We start from the raw sequence: 23633 nt of genomic DNA, 5'->3' as shown, positions 1-23633 counted from the left end.
TTTAAGAACAATACAACTTCCTCTCTCTCTCTCTCTCTCTCTCTGAGTGTAGGTGTGTATTCCAAGCTCTGAAACCTGCAACGCCAGACTTTTGTAAGTGCTGCTGTTGCAAAGGTTAATGATCCAAAGCCTCTCTTGGGTTGTATTCCTTACTCAAAACACTTCACTGTTTACTTTCTTTTTCTGTTGACTTAGTTACAGACAACCAGCTCTTGATTTTCTGCTGCTGTTTATGTAGCCCATCTTTCTTTTTCCTCCATGGAGACAGCTGTTCCTGTGTGATTGCAGGACTGCTAGTTCCTTTATTTATGGAGAACATGAGCTCAATGTACAGAACTTAGTTTTTCAGCATGAGGTTGCTCCTGGAGCATGATGCCTTGTCCATACCCCTACATCAGCCTGCACCCCAATGGTGCCTTCCAGATGCAGGAGGACCTGCTGGCTCAGGATCCTGGGGCTTGTAATCCATACATACCTGGAGGGCTTCAGCTTTGGGGAAGAGGAAGGCTATCTGCCATGTCTCCAAGTTCATGAAAAAAAAATGTTCAAAGTTCTGGCTGACGAGACAAGCACCAGATTTGTGAGTCATTGTCTAGCTTTTATAACATCTAAGATGTGTGGCAGTTTCATTATACTTATGCTGCATCATGCTGTTTGGGTGACTAGTTCTCATTGTTTAAAAATTGTTACTTTATTTAGCTTGGTTCCCCCAAAGTTAGTTTTTGTGTGTGGGTGGGTTTGCATGTTTCCACTGGGGGTGGGAGTGAGGTTATTGAGATATATGACATTATAATTCCCAGAAGATCAATATGGCTTCAGTTACGTGGCCTGACTCAGGCATTCAGTAGTTACACTATGCTAGAATCCACCGTTCCAAGAATGAAGGCTAGAACTTAATTGCCATCAATTAAGCAAACACATGCCATTTTGACCTACTGTATCTCTAGTAATACCTTGTGGTTCTTCCAAGATCAGTCATGTAATCTCTTCGGTATACCCCCTTTACTCATTGTCTTCCCCCTCTGCTTCATTCAGCTGTGCCAAATCTAACAGTTTTTCATAGTCCATCATCTGCTTGCATCACATGCTCCAAATATATGTGTTTGTGCTTGCTGATTGTCCTCTCAAGGGAGCAGTTAGTCCTTATTTGGGCCAAGATCCATTGACTGGCTCTTCTTGCAGCCCATAATAGTAACCATCCCCAGACTCATAATCTGAAGGCATCCGTCTTCTTTCTCATGTCCAGCTTTCACAGCCATACATTCTTACTGGAAAGGCCATTGCTTTAACTACTGCAATCTTTGTTGTCACAGAAATATCCTTATCTTGTCCAAGTTAGATATTGCCTGCCTTCCTAGAATTAATCTCCTCTTTACTTCCCTGGCACATTGGCCATCTTTATCGATTCTTGACAGGTTAAATCTTTATTGTACCTACCCAGAGAGCTCAGGTAGTCACAAAAAGATTTCTATCTGGGAAACTTTGAAGAGCCATCACCAGTTGAACAGACCAGCCTTCCCTAAACAGATGCTTTCTAGATGTGTGCAGCTACGTTACCCATCCTCAGCCAGCCAGCCAGCCTATCAGCTGCTTGGAAACCTGAAAAAGTATACATCACATGCAGGGTTTTAACCAGTAAACTCCCTTGCCAGCAATCAACACCCAGATATGCAAAAATCAACACTAGGATTAACACTGGATGAACCATCAAACAGCACAATACACCCTAATCAAGGAACTATTAACTCAGGCAATCCACCAAGCAGCAAACAACAGCCCAATCAAAGAACTACCAAGGAGAGAACAACCCCCCTACCAACACAAGCAGGGCAAGCCACGGTCTATAGACTGAGAGCAAGGCCCACTCCCTCTTTGCACTGAAGATGTTGCCTAGTCTAGCAATGAAACGTCTGCAAGAAAACAACAAGGCTCAGAGAGCACCAAGGACTCCACATGCAGGGTTTTGTTGATGATCCTATTAAACCTCATTCTGAAATGTTTTGAACTCCTTAGAGGCACAATCTGGTTTCAGAGGGGTTTTCGTTTTTGTTTTAACTTTCTACAGACACATACAGAAAACTGCAGAGGAGCCCTGCTCCCACAAATGTGTATACCCCTGTCTGCAGGTGGGGACCAAGTATGAAAGAAAGGGAGATGAGACAGAAAGGAAACAAAATGTGCAACAGCCAATTTGGTTTGTTTATAAAATACAAGCGGATTGTGGTTACTAACACTTGAAAAAAAACCTTTCAGCTAGATTGGACATGCAAATTACATCTGTCTGTCAGTCAGATAGATGATAGACAGACAGATGTAATTTGCATGTCCAATCTAGCTGAAAGGTTTTTATCTAGAGATAGGCATATACTTAAGTGGAATTTGAATTGAAACATCTCCACTTATTATGGCTTGTACTTTTTGTGATTGTTCTTTTGTGCAATCCTGTTTGTTTCCAGTGTCATGTCTTCCTTCCAGATATTTGCATGTAGCTGTGTGGAAAATGCTTGCTTCTATGTACCAGGGAAGTATTAATGTAGCTCTATGCTTGCTTGCTTATGGAGATCTGGAATCTTTATAGTGGAAGTATGTTGTTGTTTATTCGTTTAGTCGCTTCCGACTCTTCGTGACTTCATGGACCAGCCCACGCCAGAGCTTCCTGTCGGTCGTCAACACCCCCAGCTCCCCCAGGGACGAGTCCGTCACCTCTAGAATATCATCCATCCATCTTGCCCTTGGTCGGCCCCTCTTCCTTTTGCCCTCCACTCTCCCTAGCATCAGCATCTTCTCCAGGGTGTCCTGTCTTCTCATGATGTGGCCAAAGTATTTCAGTTTTGCCTTTAATATCATTCCCTCAAGTGAGCAGTCTGGCTTTATTTCCTGGAGGATGGACTGGTTGGATCTTCTTGCAGTCCAAGGCACTCTCAGAATTTTCCTCCAACACCACAGTTCAAAAGCATCGATCTTCCTTCTCTCAGCCTTCCTTATGGTCCAGCTCTCGCAGCCATATGTTACTACAGGGAACACCATTGCTTTAACTATGCGGGCCTTTGTTGTCAGTGTGATGTCTCTGCTCTTAACTATTTTATCGAGATTTGTCATTGCTCTTCTTCCAAGGATTAAGCGTCTTCTGATTTCCTGACTGCAGTCAGCATTTGCAGTAATCTTTGCACCTAGGAATACAAAGTCTTTCACTGCTTCTACATTTTCTCCCTCTATTTGCCAGTTATCAATCAAGCTGCTTGCCATAATCTTGGTTTTTTTGAGGTTTAGCTGCAAACCAGCTTTTGCACTTTCTTCTTTCACCTTCATCATAAGGCTCCTCAGTTCCTCTTCACTTTCAGCCATCAAAGTGGTATCATCTGCATATCTGAGATTGTTAATGTTTCTTCCAGAGATTTTAACTCCAGCCTTGGATTCCTCAAGGCCAGCTTGTCGCATGATGTGTTCTGCATACAAGTTGAATAGGTAGAGTGAGAGTATACAGCCCTGCCGTACTCCTTTCCCAATCTTAAACCAGTCTGTTGTTCCGTGGTCTGTTCTTACTGTTGCTACTTGGTCGTTATACAGATTCTTCAGGAGGCATACAAGATGACTTGGTATCCCCATACCACTAAGAACTTGCCACAATTTGTTATGGTCCACACAGTCAAAGGCTTTAGAATAGTCAATAAAACAGAAATAGATGTTTTTCTGAAACTCCCTGGCTTTTTCCATTATCCAGCGGATATTGGCAATTTGGTCTCTAGTTCCTCTGCCTTTTCTAAACCCAGCTTGTACGTCTGGCAATTCTCGCTCCATGAACTGCTGAAGTCTACCTTGCAGGATCTTGAGCATTACCTTACTGGCATGTGAAATGAGTGCCACTGTTCGATAGTTTGAACATTCTTTAGTGTTCCCCTTTTTTGGTATGGGGATATAAGTTGATTTTTTCCAGTCTGATGGCCATTCTTGTGTTTTCCAAATTTGCTGGCATATAGCATGCATTACCTTGACAGCATCATCTTGCAAGATTTTGAACAGTTCAGCTGGGATGCCGTCGTCTCCTGTTGCCTTGTTATTAGCAATGCTTCTTAAGGCCCACTCAACCTCACTCTTCAGGATGTCTGGCTCTAGCTCACCGACCATACTGTCAAAGCTATCCCCGATATTGTTATCCTTCCTATACAGGTTTTCTGTATATTCTTGCCACCTTTTCTTGATCTCTTCTTCTTCTGTTAGGTCCTTGCCATCTTTGTTTTTGATCATACCCATTTTTGCCTGGAATTTACCTCCAATGTTTCTAATTTTCTGGAAGAGGTCTCTTGTCCTTCCTATTCTATTGTCTTCTTCCACTTCCGCGCATTGCTTGTTTAAAAATAATTCCTTATCTCTTCTGGCTAACCTCTGGAATTTTGCATTGAATTGGGCATATCTCCCCCTATCACTGTTGCCTTTTGCTTTCCTTCTTTCTTGGGCTACTTCTAGTGTCTCAGCAGACAGCCATTTTGCCTTCTTGGTTTTCTCTTTCTTTGGGATGTATTTTGTTGCCGCCTCCTGAACAATGTTGCGAACTTCTGTCCAGAGTTCTTCCGGGACCCTATCTACTAAGTCCAGTCCCTTAAATCTATTCTTCACCTCCACTGCATATTCCTTAGGAATATTAGTGAGCTCATATCTAGCTGATCTGTGGGTCTTCCCTAATCTCTTTAGTCTGATCCTAAATTGTGCAAGAAGAAGTTCGTGATCTGAACTACAGTCAGCTCCAGGCCTTGTTTTTACCGACTGTACAGATGTCCGCCACCTTTGGCTGCAAAGGATGTAATCAATCTGATTTCGGTGTTGTCCATCTGGTGAAGTCCATGTATAAAGCCGTCTCTTAGGTTGTTGGAAGAGAGTGTTTGTTATGCAGAGTGAATTGTCTTGGCAAAATTCTATCAGCCTGTGTCCTGCTTCGTTTTGTTCTCCTAGGCCATACTTACCTGTAATTCGAGGTGTCATTTGACTCCCCACCTTAGCATTCCAGTCTCCTGTGATGAAAATAACATCTCTTTTAGGCGTGTTGTCCAGTAGGTGCTGCAGATCCTCATAGAACTGCTCTACTTCAGCTTCTTCAGCATTTGTGGTTGGGGCGTATATTTGGATCACTGTGATGTTAGATGGCTTGCCCTGAATTCGAATTGAGATCATTCTATCATTTTTTGGGTTGTATCCAAGCACTGCTTTAGCCACTTTACTATTAATTATGAAGGCTACTCCATTTCTTCTGTGGTCCTCTTGTCCGCAGTAGTAGATCTGGTGGTCATTTGATGTGAAGTGGCCCATTCCAGTCCATTTCAGTTCACTGACGCCCAGAATGTCTATCTTTAATCTTGACATCTCACCAATAACCACATCCAATTTGCCCTGGCTCATAGATCTTACATTCCAGGTTCCGATGGTGTGTTGATCCTTAGAACATCGGATTCGCCGTTCACCACCAGCACCGTCGGCCGCTAGCCGTCCTTTCGGCTTTGAGCTAGCTGCGTCATCACGTCTGGGGCTAGTTGAGCTCATCCTCTGTTCCTCCCCAGTAGCATTTTGACCATCTTCCGACCTGGGGGTCTCATCTTCCGATGGTATACCGACATATCTCTGGTTGTACTGATCCATTTAGTTTTCACGGCAAGAATACTGAGGTGGGTTGCCATTACCTTCCCCAGGGATCGCATTTAGTCTGACCTCTCTGTCATGACCTTCCCGTCTTGGGTGGCCCTTCACGGTTTAGCTCATGGCATCATTGAGGTGCTCAAGCTCCAGCACCACGACACGGTAACGATCCTTTGCTGAAGAGTGGAAGTATACTTCCTGATTTATTTATCTATTTTTATTTATCAAATTTGTCACCGCCCATCTCTCCCACCAGAGGGACTCTGGGCGGTTTACATAAAATAATCAATAAAACACCAAACATACAATATAATTACAACATATAAATATAATATATGAATAAACAATAAATATAGATAAAAATGAAACCCAGATGGAAAATGATCTAATTCAGTCCTTGCGTGCAATGAGTAGCTTAAGGCACTATCTGTTATCATAGGTCACTTCATATGATCCTTGGGTATTAAGCTGATACGCACTGATATTTCGTTTCTTTGGACACCATGATCAGCCTAATTGAGGAATGAATCCTAGGTTTCCACCATGAACTCTGCCACTGAGTTCAGTTCTGCACTCATCCATAGAATGCATGGTTGTCTGATACACCCCTGGAAAAATGGCAAAACGTATCACAACCTCACAACACAAACCCCAACTTTTCATACTTGTATTGCGACATCAGGTGTAAGAGAACTACATTTCCTATTTGCCTCTCCTGCAGATGCTTATGGATGATCAAGGGTCTATTGTCCTTTCTCATGCAAGTCTTCTTCACATTGTGACGTGAAGATCAGATGTGCAGAGGAGATTGACTCTATCTTCAGCCCCTTAGAAGGAAGTCAAGATAGAAATCATGTGAATGCAACACACCAATTATAGACAACCACACCATTGTCCCCTTGCTAAGTGTTGCTGCTGTTTTGTCTGATGTCATAAAGGTTTGAGGTATCTCAACATCATGCATCCCATTATGTTATAATGTGATTGATTTGGTTTTGGCTTTTGGCTTATCTAACCCCAACAATTCAGAAACCATGTTTTATGACTAGGTTGAAAGAACTCATTTGTGCTTGATTCATCATGGTTAAACAAATCAGGCTTCACACAAGGAGTGAACCCAGGCTATCAAGAAAAATGATCATGCCAGAGATTGCTGATTCTTCAAAGGGATATACAGTAATGTTGTTGGCAGCCTGTTTATAACAATGGTCCAAATGTCATTGTGCTCATGACATTCAGAGAAGATGAATATGGGTGAATACAAATGGTTATTTAACCTGAGATGACTTGTAAACTTACAGAGATGTGTCTGCAATCATTAACAATTTAGTGGAGAGCCCTTGATTTTATTGAGACCACGATCTGTAACAGTGGCTTAGGAGAACTGTGTTAAAATATCTTCACTAGGTTATGCAGTGAGTTTACAGGAAGCATCATAGATTAAAGATCATGTCATCTGTGCTTTTTAGTAGAGCTGTTTAGATAACAATTGAGTATCATTCCTTTATTTCCTTCTTTTCTCGTTTATCCTACATTAAGCAGAAAATAAAGGGGAAAAAATATTTCTTGAAGTTACCAGGGAACACTTGCAAATATTCTGAAAAAGTAAGTCTGGGTGAGATTCCTAAAATTGAGGCCTGCATTATGGGCACTAAATGCACTTAACTGTATGCATGAGGGGTGCACTGGAGAATGCTGATGGTGTCTCCTGTTTGTTCCCCGACTTTCTTTCCAATTAGTCACCCAGTAACTCCTTTCTCCTCTCTGAAGCCCGCCTGACAGAGCCAGCTATCTATCACGTCAGGCCAGCCCTCCCTACACAATGGCCGGAAGTTATTCCAACTCTCAGACAATTCCCGTTTCTATCTTGAGAAGAGCAAAAGGTCAAAAAACATCAGGCGGCAGCTTTTGCCAGCAACAGCAACATGGGCAGTGACAGAGGTCCAAGCAGGGAGCTGATGTGGTAAGCAACTTTCTGGGTTCCGCCTGCCCTCACCTGCCCTTCCTCACCAGCTTTCTGCTCACTGTACCATTGACACAGCCTTTCCAGGGGAAGGAAGATTATCCCAAACAGTGGCCATAGTTGGTTGGATGACTGACTTAATTTTCTTCCCAGTGTGTTTGCATCACAGTGCCACAGGTCCACTGAAGTTCTTCCACTCAAGACCTTTTGGGGTTCACAAGTAACCTTTTTGTGGTTACCAGCATGAATGGGACCTAAACATTGGGTCCTTTTTTATATTTTTGGGCATTGAAGGGCAGTTCATGGGCTACTGAGTACCTTAAGCCTGGTGGAAGTCAAACTACCTCTTTTACACCTTGACATTCTTCGACCTTCTTCCTAATGCAGGTTCTGCCCATGTTTGAAGAGTAGTCTGCCAGTAAGCCATGCAAAATCTGGTACAGCCTCCAAGCTGACAAAAGTTCTCTACCTCTGGCATCGTGAATTGAGTGAACCTGGCTGCTGTGGTTTTTCAGATCATGGTTTATGGTTTAGCTGTGTGGACATCACTAGTGTGCATGGGAGAGAGCACGGGGTCCAGTTGGACATTTAGTTCGACTAAAATATGTTTCAATGTCCACCTGTACCCCATGCTCTAATCTCAAATTTCATGGTGTATTGTGATAAAAATGTCCTGGTTTGATTAATATGAGTTTCCCATTAAATCTTGACTGGGAAACTGTGCAGGTTTGGAGCAAATAATCTCAAACCATATTTTGAAGTTGCTCTCATATATTTGTTCAGTGTAAGCTGACGACTATGGGTTCTAGTCAGGTATTTAAGTAATTTATTAAAAAATATATTATGAATATACAAAGGAGGGCAAAAAGAAGTGGTGTACATATAATCATCTAACACAGTAGGCTATAAACCATTCAGTTTTTTTACACACTTTGGTTGCAGTCTTAGTGCATATCCATTTATCTAGAAATAAGCCCCACCAAACTAAAAATGGATCTTGTTTTCAGATGACATATAGAATCATATGGTCTATAAAATTATCCTTCATGCGTTTCATTCCCCAGATTTTCTCCTCCTTTTTTTTAAAATACAATTTTATTGAAGAATGTTTTAACAAGATAAAAACGATACTAATATTAGAAAAGAAACAAAGAAAATAAGAAAGAATAATAGGAAGGAAGGAAGGAAGGAAGGAAGGAAGGAAGGAAGGAAGGAAGGAAGGAAGGAAGGAAGGAAGGAAGGAAGGAAGGAAGGAAGGAGTGGCTTCCATTCTTTTTGACAGTGGTTAGAAACATTATATTTAACATTTCCAATGTTCTTTGAGCGTTCCACTGGAAGCCAGGAAAAGAGGAAGCAAGAATCCAGGTGGATATGAAAAGACACAGCTACCTTTAAAAAAAAATTACACTTTGGACTCTCTCTGCTGCTCCAGCAGAAGGTGTGGTTCACTTCTCACAGGTGAAGGACAATAGAAGAGATATATTTGAGAGCAGCCGTAGCTATGATGCCTGCATTCCAAGTAGAAGGTTTCACTGTCACTTCCAGCATTTCCATGTTCAGCTGGGAAAATTCTTTCCGAACCCTTGCAGCATGAGAACGATACCAGGATAAAGGGATCAGTGATTTGACTTTGTATAGGGTTATTCCCTTTCCTTCTAAAACTAGTTGTGGAAGAAAAAATGGGGCTTTTGTGACAACACGTTGGCTGTGTTTACACGCTGCACTAAATCGCAGGGTGATTTGGTTTTAGCTTAGCATGATATATGAACCTATGGTATGTATTGCAGCTTAGGGATGTGTGCAAAGCAGACCATTATGGCAGGTTTAACCATTTAATTTAAAAGCTTAGCTTATGGTTGTGTAGGAATGATCATTATGACTTTAATCTGTCTGACACCCCATCAGAAGCATTTTGAAATAGCTATTCCACCATGGTGGGCCGCACTGTGGGGTAGAGTGAGGTTGCAACCTTGGGTGTCTGATGCAGACATCTGTCATTTTTGGACATGAAATCCAGGTCTTCTTTGAACAGTTTGCCTCCGCCTCAAATAGCAGTCTATTCTCACTTTTAGATTTGGCAAGTTTTAAGGGTGACCAAAATGCTGGTCTGAATGTATGCTGAGATGACTTATCTTCAACTCTCATTCTGCAAAACCAACCCAACGATGATATCCTGACTGTCATATGTTTAGCATTATCACTGTGGTGCTGGGGGAAAGAAGAAGCAGAGTAGAGAATGATAAGAGAGTCATAGGAAGTTGCTGAGAAGCAGGGGCCTACAGAGCCCCGTCAAGTGGGCCAAGATCTTTGGGCAGTCTCCTGAAAGTGCTACATAACGAAAATGCATGACACTGTGCTTCTGTGACACAGCGTGACTTTAACAGTCGCACCAGAATAACCAAAAGGATTCTACTGGAATTTCACAGACAGTATAGATTTTTCATGAGAGCAGAAGACATTTCACGGAGGTCTTCTTTGGATACATTGACAAGTGTTTACTTCATTAAGATCATTCTAATGTCTTACGGTCACTTCTGCTGTATGGAGCTATCACTGGTGGTCAAATCACTAAAAGTATTATACAAACTGAGGCTTACACTCCATAATAGGAACCACCAGCTTTCCAGATGTTGAACCACAGCTCCCAGCATCCTTTGGCTTTGCTGGTTGTGGCTGCTGGGGATTGTAGTTCAGCAAATATTTGGAGAACCAGAGGGTCCACCTCCCCCTTCTGCAGTCTGTAACAAGGAGACAGGGGCTAGAGATTGATTTGCCAGTTGAAGAACCACAGACGTTGTCAAAATAACAAGTGTACTACTGTTTTTCTTTTTTTAAGGGTGGTATTTTGGGGGAGTCCTCAGCTGACAGAATCACTTTGCCCAATTTCCTGTTTATGTTCCTCTGCTTCAGTGGCTTAGCATTGTGTGAGCAGAGGCAGTTAAAATACTCTTTGCTGCCTGCAGAGTTAAAAAGCTGAAACAGCCAAATAAAGACAAAGGGAGAGTGGTCTCCAATAATCATCTGTGAATTGGGAATCAGGTGTTTTGCACTTGCTGAGAAAAATAAACCATTGGCCTGTATGAATGGGCTGATGCCTTTGAAAGTCAGCTGTTGCCTGAGAACAGCTGTTTGCCTGGTGAATTTAACCCTTTATTGTAATAGCTGTGCAGGAATTACAAAACCGATGTCCAGTTATTTCTTCTCCTTTCCTCCGGCTCCTCCTCCATCAAATTGTTCTTCCTTTTTCGTTCTCCATACAGTTCTCCATACATACCTCCTCTTACCCTGTTTCTATCTTATGCTTTTCCTCTTTTCCTTGTTTGCTGCAAGAAGGGAGGGAAGTATGTGGCTGTGGGGGTACTTGTATATAAGAGAAAGAAGTGTTGATGTATGGAGATGGGGAATGAGTTAATGTTACAAACAGGGTACCTTATGTGACAGGCAATTAATATGAATAGTATATTATTAATTCAGTGATTTATGTTTATGCTGGTCATATCCTTTTTCAGAGTGTGACTTCTGGCATACGTATATTGTACACGCATGTGCACATTTCTAAGGGGAGGTGAATTCCCAGGAATGGTTTCTGATCGAGATGGTACAGTAAACTTAGTTTGACATAGTTGAGAATATTAATGTGGCATAGGAATTTTGTCTGTATTTACTCTTCCATTGGGATGGGAATCATTTGGGGATGGAGATGGTGTTCTGTCTACCAGGAATGTCCTGAGCAAATATCCAAAGGAAATGAAACATAAATGCAGGTCCCAGTTACTCAAAATGCTGCAGAAACCTTCTTAACTACTTGCATGGATGTGTCAAATCAATCTTTATTAGAGTCCTAGACTAGCTGGTGTGAAAATGCAGCCTGTGGTCACATAGAAGTCGCAACTGAAGGGTTTTTCTATCCACAGACATCCTGCAGGTCAGTGGGTGCATGCATGTGCATCCCTCCACACCCACTGCTCCCTGCCACACCCAAATAGCCTGTGTCCTCACAGTAGTCTGTTTTCTGATTTTATTTATTTTACTCAGGCTTCTGGGCCACTGCGGTCATGAACTGACGTTGAGTCACTTATACTCCCAATTGCAATAAAAACAGATGCCAACAATCCTACAAAACAATAACATTTCTTATTGTACTACATCAAGGAGCAATTTTAAAAAATCCAAGGGAAAAAAACCCTTATAACATCTTAAACAATACATTCAACCAGGAATCTGGGTTCACATGACACATTTAGCTATGCGGAAAACCCTAAGCAAGGTTCATACTACCTGAGCTGGGCAGGTGATACAAATGCATCTGCCAGGTTTTCACCTATCCTAGCTAAGTGTGTTGTGTGAACCCAGCCCTCTTAGTAGTGGGAAACCAGCATTCTCTTCCCTAATGACCAGGAAACTACATTAAGACAGCCCCTATGTCTAGGGGCTGAATGTCATCTCCAGATCATGTGTTGCCTATCTGTGGATCTCCTGTTGGGGCAGCGTTCTCTAATGTTCTGATCTTCAACTCCCAGAATCCTCAGCTGCACTGGCTAGGAATTCTGGGAACTGAAGTTCAACACATTAGAATGTGCTGTATTGGGAACATAAGATTAGAGCAAGGTTTCTCAACCTTGGTGACTTTAAGACGGGTGGACTTCAACTCCCAGAATTCCCCAGCCAGCGATGCTGGCTAGGGAATTCTGGGAGTTGAAGTCCACCGGTCTTAAAGTCTCCAAGGTTGAGAAGTGCTGGATTAGAGTGTCAAGACCGCAAGGAGGAAAACCCGTCTCTGAATGCACAGTCTTTATGTTGCAGTCTTTCCCCCTTTGATTACTGTTTAGATTTTTTACTCGATTTTGATAAGCTACAGAAAATTGCAGAGGGTTTTATAAACAGGCAGGCAAGTCAGCAGCACCCTCTTCAAGAGAATTTTGAGAACAATTTGCACTGGTGGGAATTGTTCCATGTTTTCCAAATGCTTCTTCTCATCCCTGGGGATACCCAGGGAAGCAAGAGGAGGCAAGCGATGTCATCGGATGACATCACTATGGCTTGTCCTGGGCGCTTGTCTTCACAATGATTATTCAGTATGATTAGCAAGCTGGTGTTCCCAAAAGACTGTAGATAACAGTTTCTGCAACCCTTTCCCGTGATTTCTGCAGGCCGGGCTTGAAGAAAATTCAAATGTAAACTATTTGGAGGGTAGCCAGATGTCTATTTCTGACTATAGGCCAGCTGTGGGTAACCACTGGCCTTAGTTTTCAAGGGGGTCTTTTTTGTCCGTCCCCCCCGCTGCTCCCTGCTCAAAATAGATGGTCTTAATTCCCACCATTTTAAACTGGGCAATGCACGAAAATTCACTGTCCCTGAGAATTAGGATAGCCGGAGAGAAGGTAAGTTATAGTTAAAATTATTGTACAAGCTTCAAGACAGAGAGGAGATTTCAGTCTGGTTTTTCCGAGTTCTGCTGTAACCCTTAACACTTTATTGGCTCTGTGTCAGCAGGATTCTTATCTTACATCAGTACAGCCACTCTATAGGTAGTCCTCGACTTATGACCACAATTGGGACTGGAACATCTGTTGCTAAGTGAGGCAGTTGTTAACTGAGTCACACCCAATTTTACGACCTTTTTGCCATGGTCTTTAAGCAAATCATCATGGTTGTTAAGCGAATCTGGCTTCCCCACTGACTTTGCTTGTTGGAAGCCAGCTGGGAAGGTTGCAAATGGCAATCATGTGACCCCGGAACGCTGCAACCATGGTAAGTGCGAGCCGGTTGCCAAGTGCCTGAATTTTGATCATGTGACCGCAAGGATGCTGCGATGGTCATAAGTGCGAGGACTGGTCCTAAGTCACTTTTCCCAGTGCTGTCATAACTTTGACCGGTCGCTAAAAGAATGGTCATAAGTCGAGGACTACCTGTATGCCCTCGATGAAGTGAGCAGCAGCTCACAAAGCTTATGCATTTTAATAACGTTTGTTGGTCTGAAAAGATTCTACCGAAGATTCTACCAGGTTCCTTCTGATTTTTTACCACCATAGACTAACAGGGCTCTCCTCCTGCCATGTTTTCAAAGAGAAATGTGGTAGTTCCACAGTTAGCAGGAATAATTCATCAAACATAGATTTGTCATAGGGACGCAGGCACTGAAAATATTTATCTGTGTATTTATATAAAACAAGTACACACACAATCCATATGTTGCCTGAACTTCCACAGCATCCTGTACAGCTTTTTCCAAAGAAGTCATTACGCAACAAAGACGCCATCATTTTCCACTCCATTGTATGCAGAAGTGCTCAAAGGAATCTGTTCTCCAGGCGAGGAATTTGCAAGTTTACTAAACTCACTTGCAGCTGTTTCTTCCCTGGTGTTTAAAATATACAAAGGGGTATAGATGGAGGCCTGCAGTTTGGGACAAGAATGTAGTCTTTTCCTGTTGGTTCCAGTTTTATTCTGATTTAATTCAAAGTTCACGTTGCTCTGATTTTATTCTGAGCGTGTGGCCCTTTCGCTCTTCGTTTCTTGGCATATTCTATCTTGTCTTGTTCGACCAACGAGAAATGGAGCCATCCTGCTCTTCTTCAAAATAACGGTCCCTCAGCTTGCTTTTCTTTCAAACATTCATTGCATAACAAATACGGGAATGTCTTTACCCACTGTGGATTTCCTAACACTAGATGTATATCAGATCGAATGGGGGAGGTGTTTTCATCATACATGATATTTTTAAAAGATCTAATTTTTTAAAAGCTTCTGGCTCATAAAAATAATTTCTGAGTTCTTGGAATATGCCAGGGGCATTTTTCCTCCTCCTGTTTGCACCAAGGGGAACAACAACCCATATTGTTATGCTTTGACAGGATGGGGGAACCTGTGATTCCAGGGTTGAAAGAGGCCCACCACCCCTTCTCTGTGATCGCTGGAAGTTGACAGCATGGTTCTTTGCCATCTTGAAGTGGGAAACACACAAAATATGAGGGTGTTCAGCCAAAAAAGGAAGGAAAAAATTCCAGCCAATAATGCCATGAAAAATTAGAACATACTGCAACACCTAGAAGACTTTGCCTTGTGCACCCATCCTTTGAAAAGGGTTAGCTTTATCTTACACTGAAGGGTCCTTGCTTTTATAAATGACAAGGAGGTGGGATTGATGGACAAACAGCTGGAAAAAAGTCATGGAATGTTGTTTTTATACACAATAACTGCAACAAGATTATTGTATGCACAAAGATGGAAAGATTCAGCATTACCCACAATGGAGGAATGGTTGGTAAAGAAGGCAGAACTTGCTGAGATGGCCAAATTGACTCCGTTGATCAGGGAAAAGACAATATCTACATTTCTTGCTGACTGGAAACCCCTTATAGACTTCTTGTGAGAAACAGAAAAAAAAATGAACTTGTGATTTATGGTTTCGATGATTATGCAGGATAGATTATAGAAAGAAAAGAGCTATGTTGTAACCATAGAGTAAGAGGTAAATTTATGATTGTACTTATAACTGCTCTGAAGAAGATGGGAAGCTATTTCTTTGTATCTTTTTTCTTTTCTATTTTTCTTTAACGTTTCTTTAACATTCCTTTTACTGTTTTGCATTTCTAGCTTTCTCCTTGATTTCTTTCTTCTATTCTTTTTCTCACTTTATATTAGTTTGTATTGGTTTTTAATCTTCTTTTGTAAAATATCTGTAATGAAAATATACAAAATAAATAAATTTCATGACAGGGAGGTCACTAAGATTGTCCTTGGCTGGGAACTCCTACTGTTGAAGTCTGAGTTGTCTGCTGAACTCCAAGTTGGAGAAGATTTCAGACTAAAGAACCGTGACGGAAAGGGTCCTTTTACCCTGCAGATTTTGGAGAAATATTTCTCATCATTCGCACACACCCAGGAGTGGGGTGTGTGTTTATCAGAAGTGCCGCATTTGGTGAACCACAAACTACTCAGGGCTGGTTGGGATGGATGGGGCTGCCTCTCAGAATTAGTAAGCCAAGCACTGTTCGTCATGGTTTGGGCAGGAAGATTTCAGCTTTTGCAGAAAAAGAAGAAAAAAAAGCCAGCCCCAAACCAACTGGTGGCATTCACGTTCTCCGTTCCAGTTAATCTGGTTACGGACTGTTCCACCAGAGTTGAGTTTGCTGCTGTGTGAATGGCTGGCCTGTTCCCTTGTGTTGCACTGGCTCAGAGCTTTCTTCCTGAAGAGGTTGCCTTCTGTTTCCATTGTGCCACGATTCTTTTCTAGTCATTGCGTTCTGTGGTCTTCCCCCAGGAACCGGTCTTGCAGCTTTCTTCCCTGTGTTTATTGGAGAAACTGAGTCTTTCCTAAGCTCAAACCATCAGTTGTTCTCCAAGTTCACGGGCAGGGGCCTTCCGCAGATCTCCTCCTTGAGGAGGGTGGGTTGGTTTTGAATCAGAGGTGCCAGGGGTTGAAGCTAGACGCGCTGCAAAGGGCGTGCTCTGCTACCGATTCACCACCCAGAATTTGGAGACAGGGCCGTAGAGAAATAAAGAGTGTATTACAGGGTGTTTTTTGTTTGTTTTCAAATTGCTTGCTTGTGTGAGCACAGTAGTAATTCATTGGGCTTTTCAAATCAGTTTTATTATATTATTTTCTGGGCTGGTTCAGAATTTGTGGAAACCCTAGACAGGGGTTTCCACATACCTGATCATTGTTCAGTGGGTGCATAGTGCAACCTATAGCATTGGGTACTTTAATAAGGCAAAGGAGCTGGATTGTGCAAGAGTGAGATCAGGGTTTGTTCTGCCTAGTTGCGATTAGTTTGACTACCTTAACTCCCCTCTGCAATTATTTTAATCACAGATGGATGCTAAGTTTTCAATACTAATTGTAGTTTGTTGTTATATCAAAACCCAAACCCAAGCTTATTTCTCGGTTGTTTTTCTATTTTGCCCTTACATGCTTGCCCATTCTTGGAGGTGCTCAAAGAAAAAAGGAGGGGAAGCTGTCTAAGATTTGGCAAAACAAGGCATTGTTATTTTGTTTTCAAGGGAGACTCCAATGTGCTCAGCAACCCACCCCTAAAACAGATCCAGGTTTAGCATTAGAGTTTGTAAATGTGGTTGTTCAGCTAACTGGAGGCAGTGGTGCAGATAAGCAAGCAAAAATACAGAAATGATAAGCGAACAGTGAGATAGCAAGTTTCACTCTGAAATCCTTTTTTTTAACAATTGTGGAGTTTTTTGTAACAGTTTGTGAAGGGTCAGTGCAAATTAATATAGAGTAATGTTGGCTCTCTGGTTTGGCTGAGATCATTTTTGGAAGGCTGCTCTTATGCTAACAAAAGCAAGGGTCAGAAAATGCATAACACAGATATGCCTCAAAGCCACCAAGCAATTAGGTCCTCGTTTCCAGAAACCACAAAATAGACATGATGATTCTTCGCCCAGCCAGCTCAAGAAAGCACAAACTGCTTTCTGTCTAGCCTGCTTTGACAGTGACAAGGACAGCTAAGGACAAAGTTCTATCGGCCTGTCTCTAACTCTTGCCTAATGGATTTCAGTTTGCCAAGTCCAGTCAGACACAACTGAAGTCCTGCAGGCATTCAGCACCTTGGGAAGAAGAACCACCGGAAGGAGAAGCTTGAAACATTTTCATCTGTTGTTTTTTGGATGCCCTCTGAGTCTTAGTGGGCAAAGGTCTTAATGGCAAAACCACCTCTGTGCATAGAACAGCAGGCATTGGTGTGACCCCCAGCAGGTACCTGGTCACATGACGGCTTGGCCTCCCCCTTAAAACCATGATACCACGTTGAAGATGTTGGTGATCCTTCCATATCTTGTGCAAGAAGGCCAACATTTCACAAGATTTCACTCAAATGGTGAAAGCAGTTGGTGGTCCCATGTGAAGTCTCAGAAGATTTGACAGTAGTTCGTAAGGTCTCAGAAGACCTTGACGAAATGTTAAGAGGCTTTATGGATCTTTTGAGAAGGGAGTTGGAGCTGAAAGACATGGCTGACGTGATGGAGAGGCCTTCCGTATGATTTGGAAGCCTTAACTTCAGCAGACTTTGTGATACTTAACCCTTCCAGTTTGAAAGATTCAGCGATGGGGACAAGAAAGCTGGATGTGCTGGATGGATCACATCAGTTCCATTTCTTCTGGGCTGGGCTTCTCCTGGGTTGGGCTTCTTATGAATGCAAAAGCATGGAAAAAAATTCTCATCAGGGTGGTTAAGAGCTGTTTCTTGCTCCTGTTTTTAATGCCAAGTGCAGTTTTTTTGTGCATGTTATCAATGTAGCCTTCTCTTTGAATGACAGAGGTGGGAGGACCAGCAACCCCCAAGCCTGATGCTCATTTACTTTTGGTTTTGTGCTTGTGGGTTTTTTGTATAAGTCCAGGAACATAACCCAAGAGCTCAGCAGAGCTTTTCAGTATTAGGCCTGCCTTCCCCAAGCTGATGCTCTGCAGATGGGGCTGGGACTCCAAGTCCCAGAATTCTCTCTCCCTCCCCAAGGTGGTACTTAAAGACATGGGGAGGGTCTTCTTGGTGGAACCCCATGACAGAGTGCGTTCTGCCCAGATTCTCAGCCGTGATAATAGGTTTATTGCTCTGGCTTAAGACTTGGTGGCTTACACAAACTTGGGTTTTTTTTAAGGTGTTCACTGTGTGTTTTGTTCAGTAATTGTTGGGTTCTGGATCCCCCATCTTCCCTTCCTTCCTTTCTCTCCACGCTTCTTTTACTGCAGTCCTCAAATTGCTTCTCTGACTGATGATGCAGTGTTTTCAGCGGCATTTTGTTACTTCGGTGAGAAGAGGCTGAGAGAGATTGCTACATGCAGACTATAAATAATCCAAATACAGGAATAAATATGTAAAAAAATAAACAAATGTGTTGTTTGTTGAAAGTCCTAGGCTCAGTTGCTGGCATGTCTAGTTAAACACCTTGTGTAATAAGTACAGATGGCCCTTTTTGGATTGAGGGCATGCTTAGTATTTACAAGTAGTCCTCGCTTTACAACCATTTGTTTAGTGATGGTTCAGACTTACAACAGTGCTAAAAAACTGAGTTGTGACCAGTCCTCACACTTATGACTGTTGCAGCATCCTCAATGGTCACATGACCACAATTTGGGCACTTGGCCACCAGTTCACATTTATGACCATTGCAGTGTCCTGTGGTCACGTGATCACCATTTTTTAACTTCCTGGCTGGCTTCTGGCAAGCAAAATCAACGGGGAACCATGTGATTTCTTTAACGACTACCTGGTTCACTTAACACCTGCGGTTATTCACTTAATAATTGCTGCAAAAAAGGTTGTAAAATCAGGTGGGATTCGCATAATGACCGCTTCACATAGCAATCAAAATGCCAGTCCCAAATGTGGTCGTTAAATGAGGACGACCTGTAATGACCTGTGGATGGCTGTACTCAGAAATGTGGGTGAGGCCAGGGCACCCATACAACTCCATTTCGATTGTAATTCAGTTATTTTAAATGTAAATTAGTTGAGTAGAGTTCCTACTATTACTCGTAAAGTCTTTAATTGTCCCCTCTCTGTTGCATAAGCAGTTGGACTTCAGTAGAGATTCTGGAAGAGCTCAGAGATGGAGAAATAATATGGCCAGGGCTAAGGCAGGGCCCTTCTTTTCTTCTCCATAATCTTTTTCTGATGGTGGTGTTTCCTCAGGCTTGGCGGAAACGCTGGTTCGTGTTGCGTCAAGGCCGGATGAGCGGCAACCCCGACGTGCTGGAATATTACCGGAACAGTCATTCCAAGAAGCCTATCCGGGTGATAGATCTTAACGAGTGTGAAGTGGTGAAGCACTCGGGGTCCAACGTGATCAAGAAGGAATTCCAGAACAACTTTGTTTTTGTTGTGAAAACCACATACCGCACCTTCTACCTGGTGGCCAAATCGGAAGAGGAAATGCACGGGTGGATTCACCACATCACCCAGATCTGTAATTTTGGACACTTGGAAGATGGGACAGGTAGGAATGATGAGAAAGCTCAACCCTGGTGAAAGTAGTCCATGAAAAATGTCAACCTCCTAGAGCCCCCTAGGATTGAGGTAGTGTTTAACTTGCATACATGGATGGATGGATGGATGGATGGATGGATGGATGGATGGATGGATGGATGGATGGATGGATGGATGGAGAACTTTAGTCTATTACCACTGTGAAATGTTTACATGCTTCTAAACTGTCACAGCACAATTGTTTGAAATCTCTCTCTCTCTCTTTTAAGCAGCCCCATCCATCAAGCTGGCTGATTGTCAGAATCAGTTAATTTGACCCTTTTTGAAATTGACCTTTTAAAGATGTTTATTACAGAGAGGAAATACTGTGCTAAATCTCTGTCTCGTCATGCAGTGCCTGCTTAATTTACAGAGAAATCATGCAATGTTGGTTGGAGTGGCTTCCATAATAGAGGACCACCATTTTATAAGGCCAACCTCCTTGATCGCTGGTAGGCAGTGGGTTTTTCCCCTTTTCCATGGCTCCTTTTTTCTTGCCCCCAGCTGACAACAATAGGAAGGAAACTAATTGTGCAATATAGGTGCAGTTTCTGGATTCTACATGCAACATCAACAGAGAAGGCCTCTAGCTGCTGCCCAGGTCACTAAAGATGGGGGATGCTCCCAGAAGAAAGGTCCATGGATAATCTCAATGCAAAAACAGGTCACTGGAAAGCATACATTCTTACAGAAAAGTGTGCTTAAATTTTCTTGTAATGGTTAAGCACTGCCATTGGATTATAAGTATTGCCTTGTTGCATCAGATCAGTATGGGTAGGCCTTGCTTAACAACTGCCCTGTTGAGCGACTGTCTGAAGTTATGACAGCACCGAAAAAGTAACTTTATGACCAGTCCTTGCATTTACACCCTTTGCAGTGTCCCCGCAATCATGTAGTCGAAATTTGGGCACTTCGCAAATGGTGGGTGTTTATGACCATCACAGCATCCCATGGTCACATGATCACCATTTGATTGTCACTGGCTGGGGAATTCTGGGAGTTGAAGTCCACACATCTTAAAGCTGCCAAGGCTGAGCAGCACTGGCTTAGAGGATAGGAACAAAGTCCTCTTCAGTCCAGTATCCTGTCTGTAGAGTAGCCAGCTTTATTTATGCATTTGTTGTACCATGAGAAGCCTCTAAGGAATGCAGTAGCCTTTGGGGCCATGCGCAGTGTTCTGTCATAGAACCCGCTGAGCACAGGGCTTTTCATTCTGAACTCAGGATGGTCCATGTGCTCCAGAAGCCATCCCACGACAAAAGGTGGCCGTTCCCAAGTTGCAATACCTTCTGTTGAGGTCAGAGCATTCTGCACTGGAATCTCTTGCACACCTAATAGAAATGTCTTCTTCGTATTCTTCAACAAAAGATATCGAGCTCTTTGCTGCTGCTGATCAGGAGGCAGCGGCCTGTAATCGTAAGAACTAGCAGCCTTTTTCTCTGTGATGACGTGATGGGGAAGAGCAGGGAAGAAATGGAGCGCCACTTTTCCTGATTTTACATTGTTGAATCAGTAAGCTGACTGAACTCTAGTTATCTTTCTGAATTCTCCTTTTTCCATATTTGGTAACACTCTTCTGTAATCACTCACCCACGCGTTGCATGTAATAGTGAAAATCAAACAAAATTGCATTATATAAAGGAATACTGTTTCAGGGGGAAAATACCTTCTTTTAGAATCTCGGATTATAGTAAAGATATCTCTATCTTTTTGAGAGTTCTGGCTTTGATAAAGGACCAGATAAGGAATCAACAGCAAGATAATCATAGCCTTTCAGATGAAGTCTGTGGAGTCCCAAAATTATACTATTTTTAATGATAAAAATGACTGGAGTCTCTCAAGATTTTGGTGGGCTGGCAAGATTTAAAGCAAGGACCTAAGGACACAGTTATCTCAGGGTACATATGCCAAATTCTCAAGGAACTCTGGCAATCTTATAAGATCTTGACCTATGTATGGGTGGCAGGGGCTTGAAAATACTGTTGATGCCTACTCCAGGGAAAAACAGTTCTGTATCAGTGGGATAACCATGAAAAAGGATGTCTTTCTGCAGTTTAAACCTGTAATGCAGAAGGAATGGTTGATGCTTATGTGATACTAAAGAAATAGAATTTGGGAAAGGAACATCCAAGAAAAGACAAAAATCTGATTTCTACCATTTTAGAGTAAGAGATTAATGTGTCTTATATTTGTGTCTACCAAAGAAAGTTGGAAGCTATTCTCTTTCTATTCTGTCCTATTCTTTTTCTTTTCTGCACTCTTAATTTTGCTTTCTTTCTGATCTTCTCCATTCCTTTTTTTCCTGTTTTTTTTTATATTTTATCTCTTCTTGAAATTTAATCAAGTTTTATGGGGAAAAAAAGTGAAAATCTGATTTCTACCCAGAAATGTAGCATTTCTTTTTCCAGTGGGAATTTCCTGACATTTGGCTCCTTAAAACTAGGGTGTTAATAGGAAGAAAGATGTGGATGGCATTTTCCATGAGAGCAAAGAATTGGATTCTTATCTCACTCCAATGAAAAGTTGCATTTTAAAATCAGCCTTCAGTGATTCAGTATTTAATGTCCTCCTTTCTCTGATGTGTGAGGAGGGTAATCCAGTCGGAGAACCTAAAATCTTGATAGGGCACGTGGTTTCAAGGAGACAAGATTTCCAATTTGTAAAATACAAAAGAAATTAGCACTAAGTACTTTTTGTTTCTGTGCTGTGTTTAAAATATGCTTGGAATGAATCATCATACAGATGGCTTGATGGTTACAAGAAATAGTTCAGTGTCTTTAAAGGGGAAACAGAGAATCTGAAAGCTAATCTTCTGGTGCTATTATTGAATCATATCAAATCTAAGGTCCACTTTAACTCTTTTTTTGAGTTTGAGGACATCGCTGAATGTCAGCTGCATTTAGTCCAGCATATTCCTGGGTTTTACGGGAAATAGGTTTGCTCGAATCGGTTATGCAATCAAAACTGGGTGCTTGGGGACAGCTTGGGCTGTGGTATCAATACAGTCAAGGCACAGTGGAGCCTGGTTGGGCATTCTGTTCTTTAAAAATCAAACCTGATTGTGGTTGTTGTGGGGCTGGTGCATGCCCACAATGTAGACATGGCCTAGGATTGTGCAGTGGGGGGAGGGGGATGGAACAGTACTGTAGATGGAAATGGGTGGCAACTAAGCAGCCAGCTTCAGTGTGTGCTGACTGAGCTGACCACTAGATGGCAGCTAAGAGATATGGTCAGACAGCTCTACTTCTTTGCTGCCATCTAGTGGTCATGTAGATTCCTGCTACATGGAAGATTCATGTAGATTCCAGACCAGTAGTGTATCCTTGTATAGATGCAACCTGCAGGTGCTACTCCTTGCTCAGAGAATGCTCTAAGCTGTCCCTGTTGTCATTACTCCTTGAGAGCAGCTCGTGTGTGCACATCCTGGACACCTGAACAGGTCTGCTCCCTTCAGTGTAGCCAGTAGCTTAACAGATGACTCATGTTGGGATGGGAGGCCCAGCTCTATTAATGCCCCAGGTTTGGGAGCAAAAAAGAAATATTAAGTTGCAGGTGTTGGGAGACCTTGGTGGTTCAGAAACTGTACTGTGATCTGGAGAATTTGAGATTCAGTTGAGACATACAGTACCTTCTTAATGGGTAGGGGCACAGAATAGATTTGCTTTAGAACTCAGTTCAGATGGAAGGTGCTTCATTTTGATCTACTCTGGGCAAGACCCAATTCTTTCAAAGTCTTTTTAACCTTCAGAGGTCATCCTGTGGAAGATAGCCTTCTTCAGAAGGCATGAAATAAGACTGTTCCCAAGGCATTTGTTGAGGCAGCTATCATACTCCTGAACATTCCCTGGTTGTGCTGATGGGGGTTATGATCATAAAATCACGTATGTATATTTGAGGGAAATGAAAAGTACACCTTTAGGGAAAGTTGAAAGAGAGAAGCATGTTTTCTGCTTAGGACCTTTGGTTCAACAGGCTTATTGGCTCATCTTTGACCACAGCACTGATACATAAATACTCCAAGGAGGAATGGGCAACCTTTGGTGGGTGGGTGGGTGGGTGGGAAAGAA

At 42.4% G+C, this 23633-nt stretch overlaps 1 protein-coding gene across 1 annotated transcript in view; it reads left to right on the top strand.

Moving 5' to 3' along the window:
- Positions 1 to 23633, top strand: part of GAB3 (GRB2 associated binding protein 3) — a 74791-nt gene that overhangs the window by 23927 nt on the left and 27231 nt on the right. Inside the window, exon 2 of the mRNA XM_063313372.1 lies at positions 19234 to 19537. Within this exon, the coding sequence (XP_063169442.1) occupies positions 19234 to 19537 (304 nt within the window). The remainder of the gene's footprint in view (positions 1 to 19233; positions 19538 to 23633) is intronic.

Source organism: Candoia aspera, chromosome 12 (genome assembly GCF_035149785.1).
Source record: "Candoia aspera isolate rCanAsp1 chromosome 12, rCanAsp1.hap2, whole genome shotgun sequence".
Classification (NCBI taxonomy): Eukaryota; Metazoa; Chordata; class Lepidosauria; order Squamata; family Boidae; genus Candoia; species Candoia aspera.
Note: the sequence above shows the minus strand (reverse complement) of the source record. Positions and strands in the feature narration are given on the sequence as shown.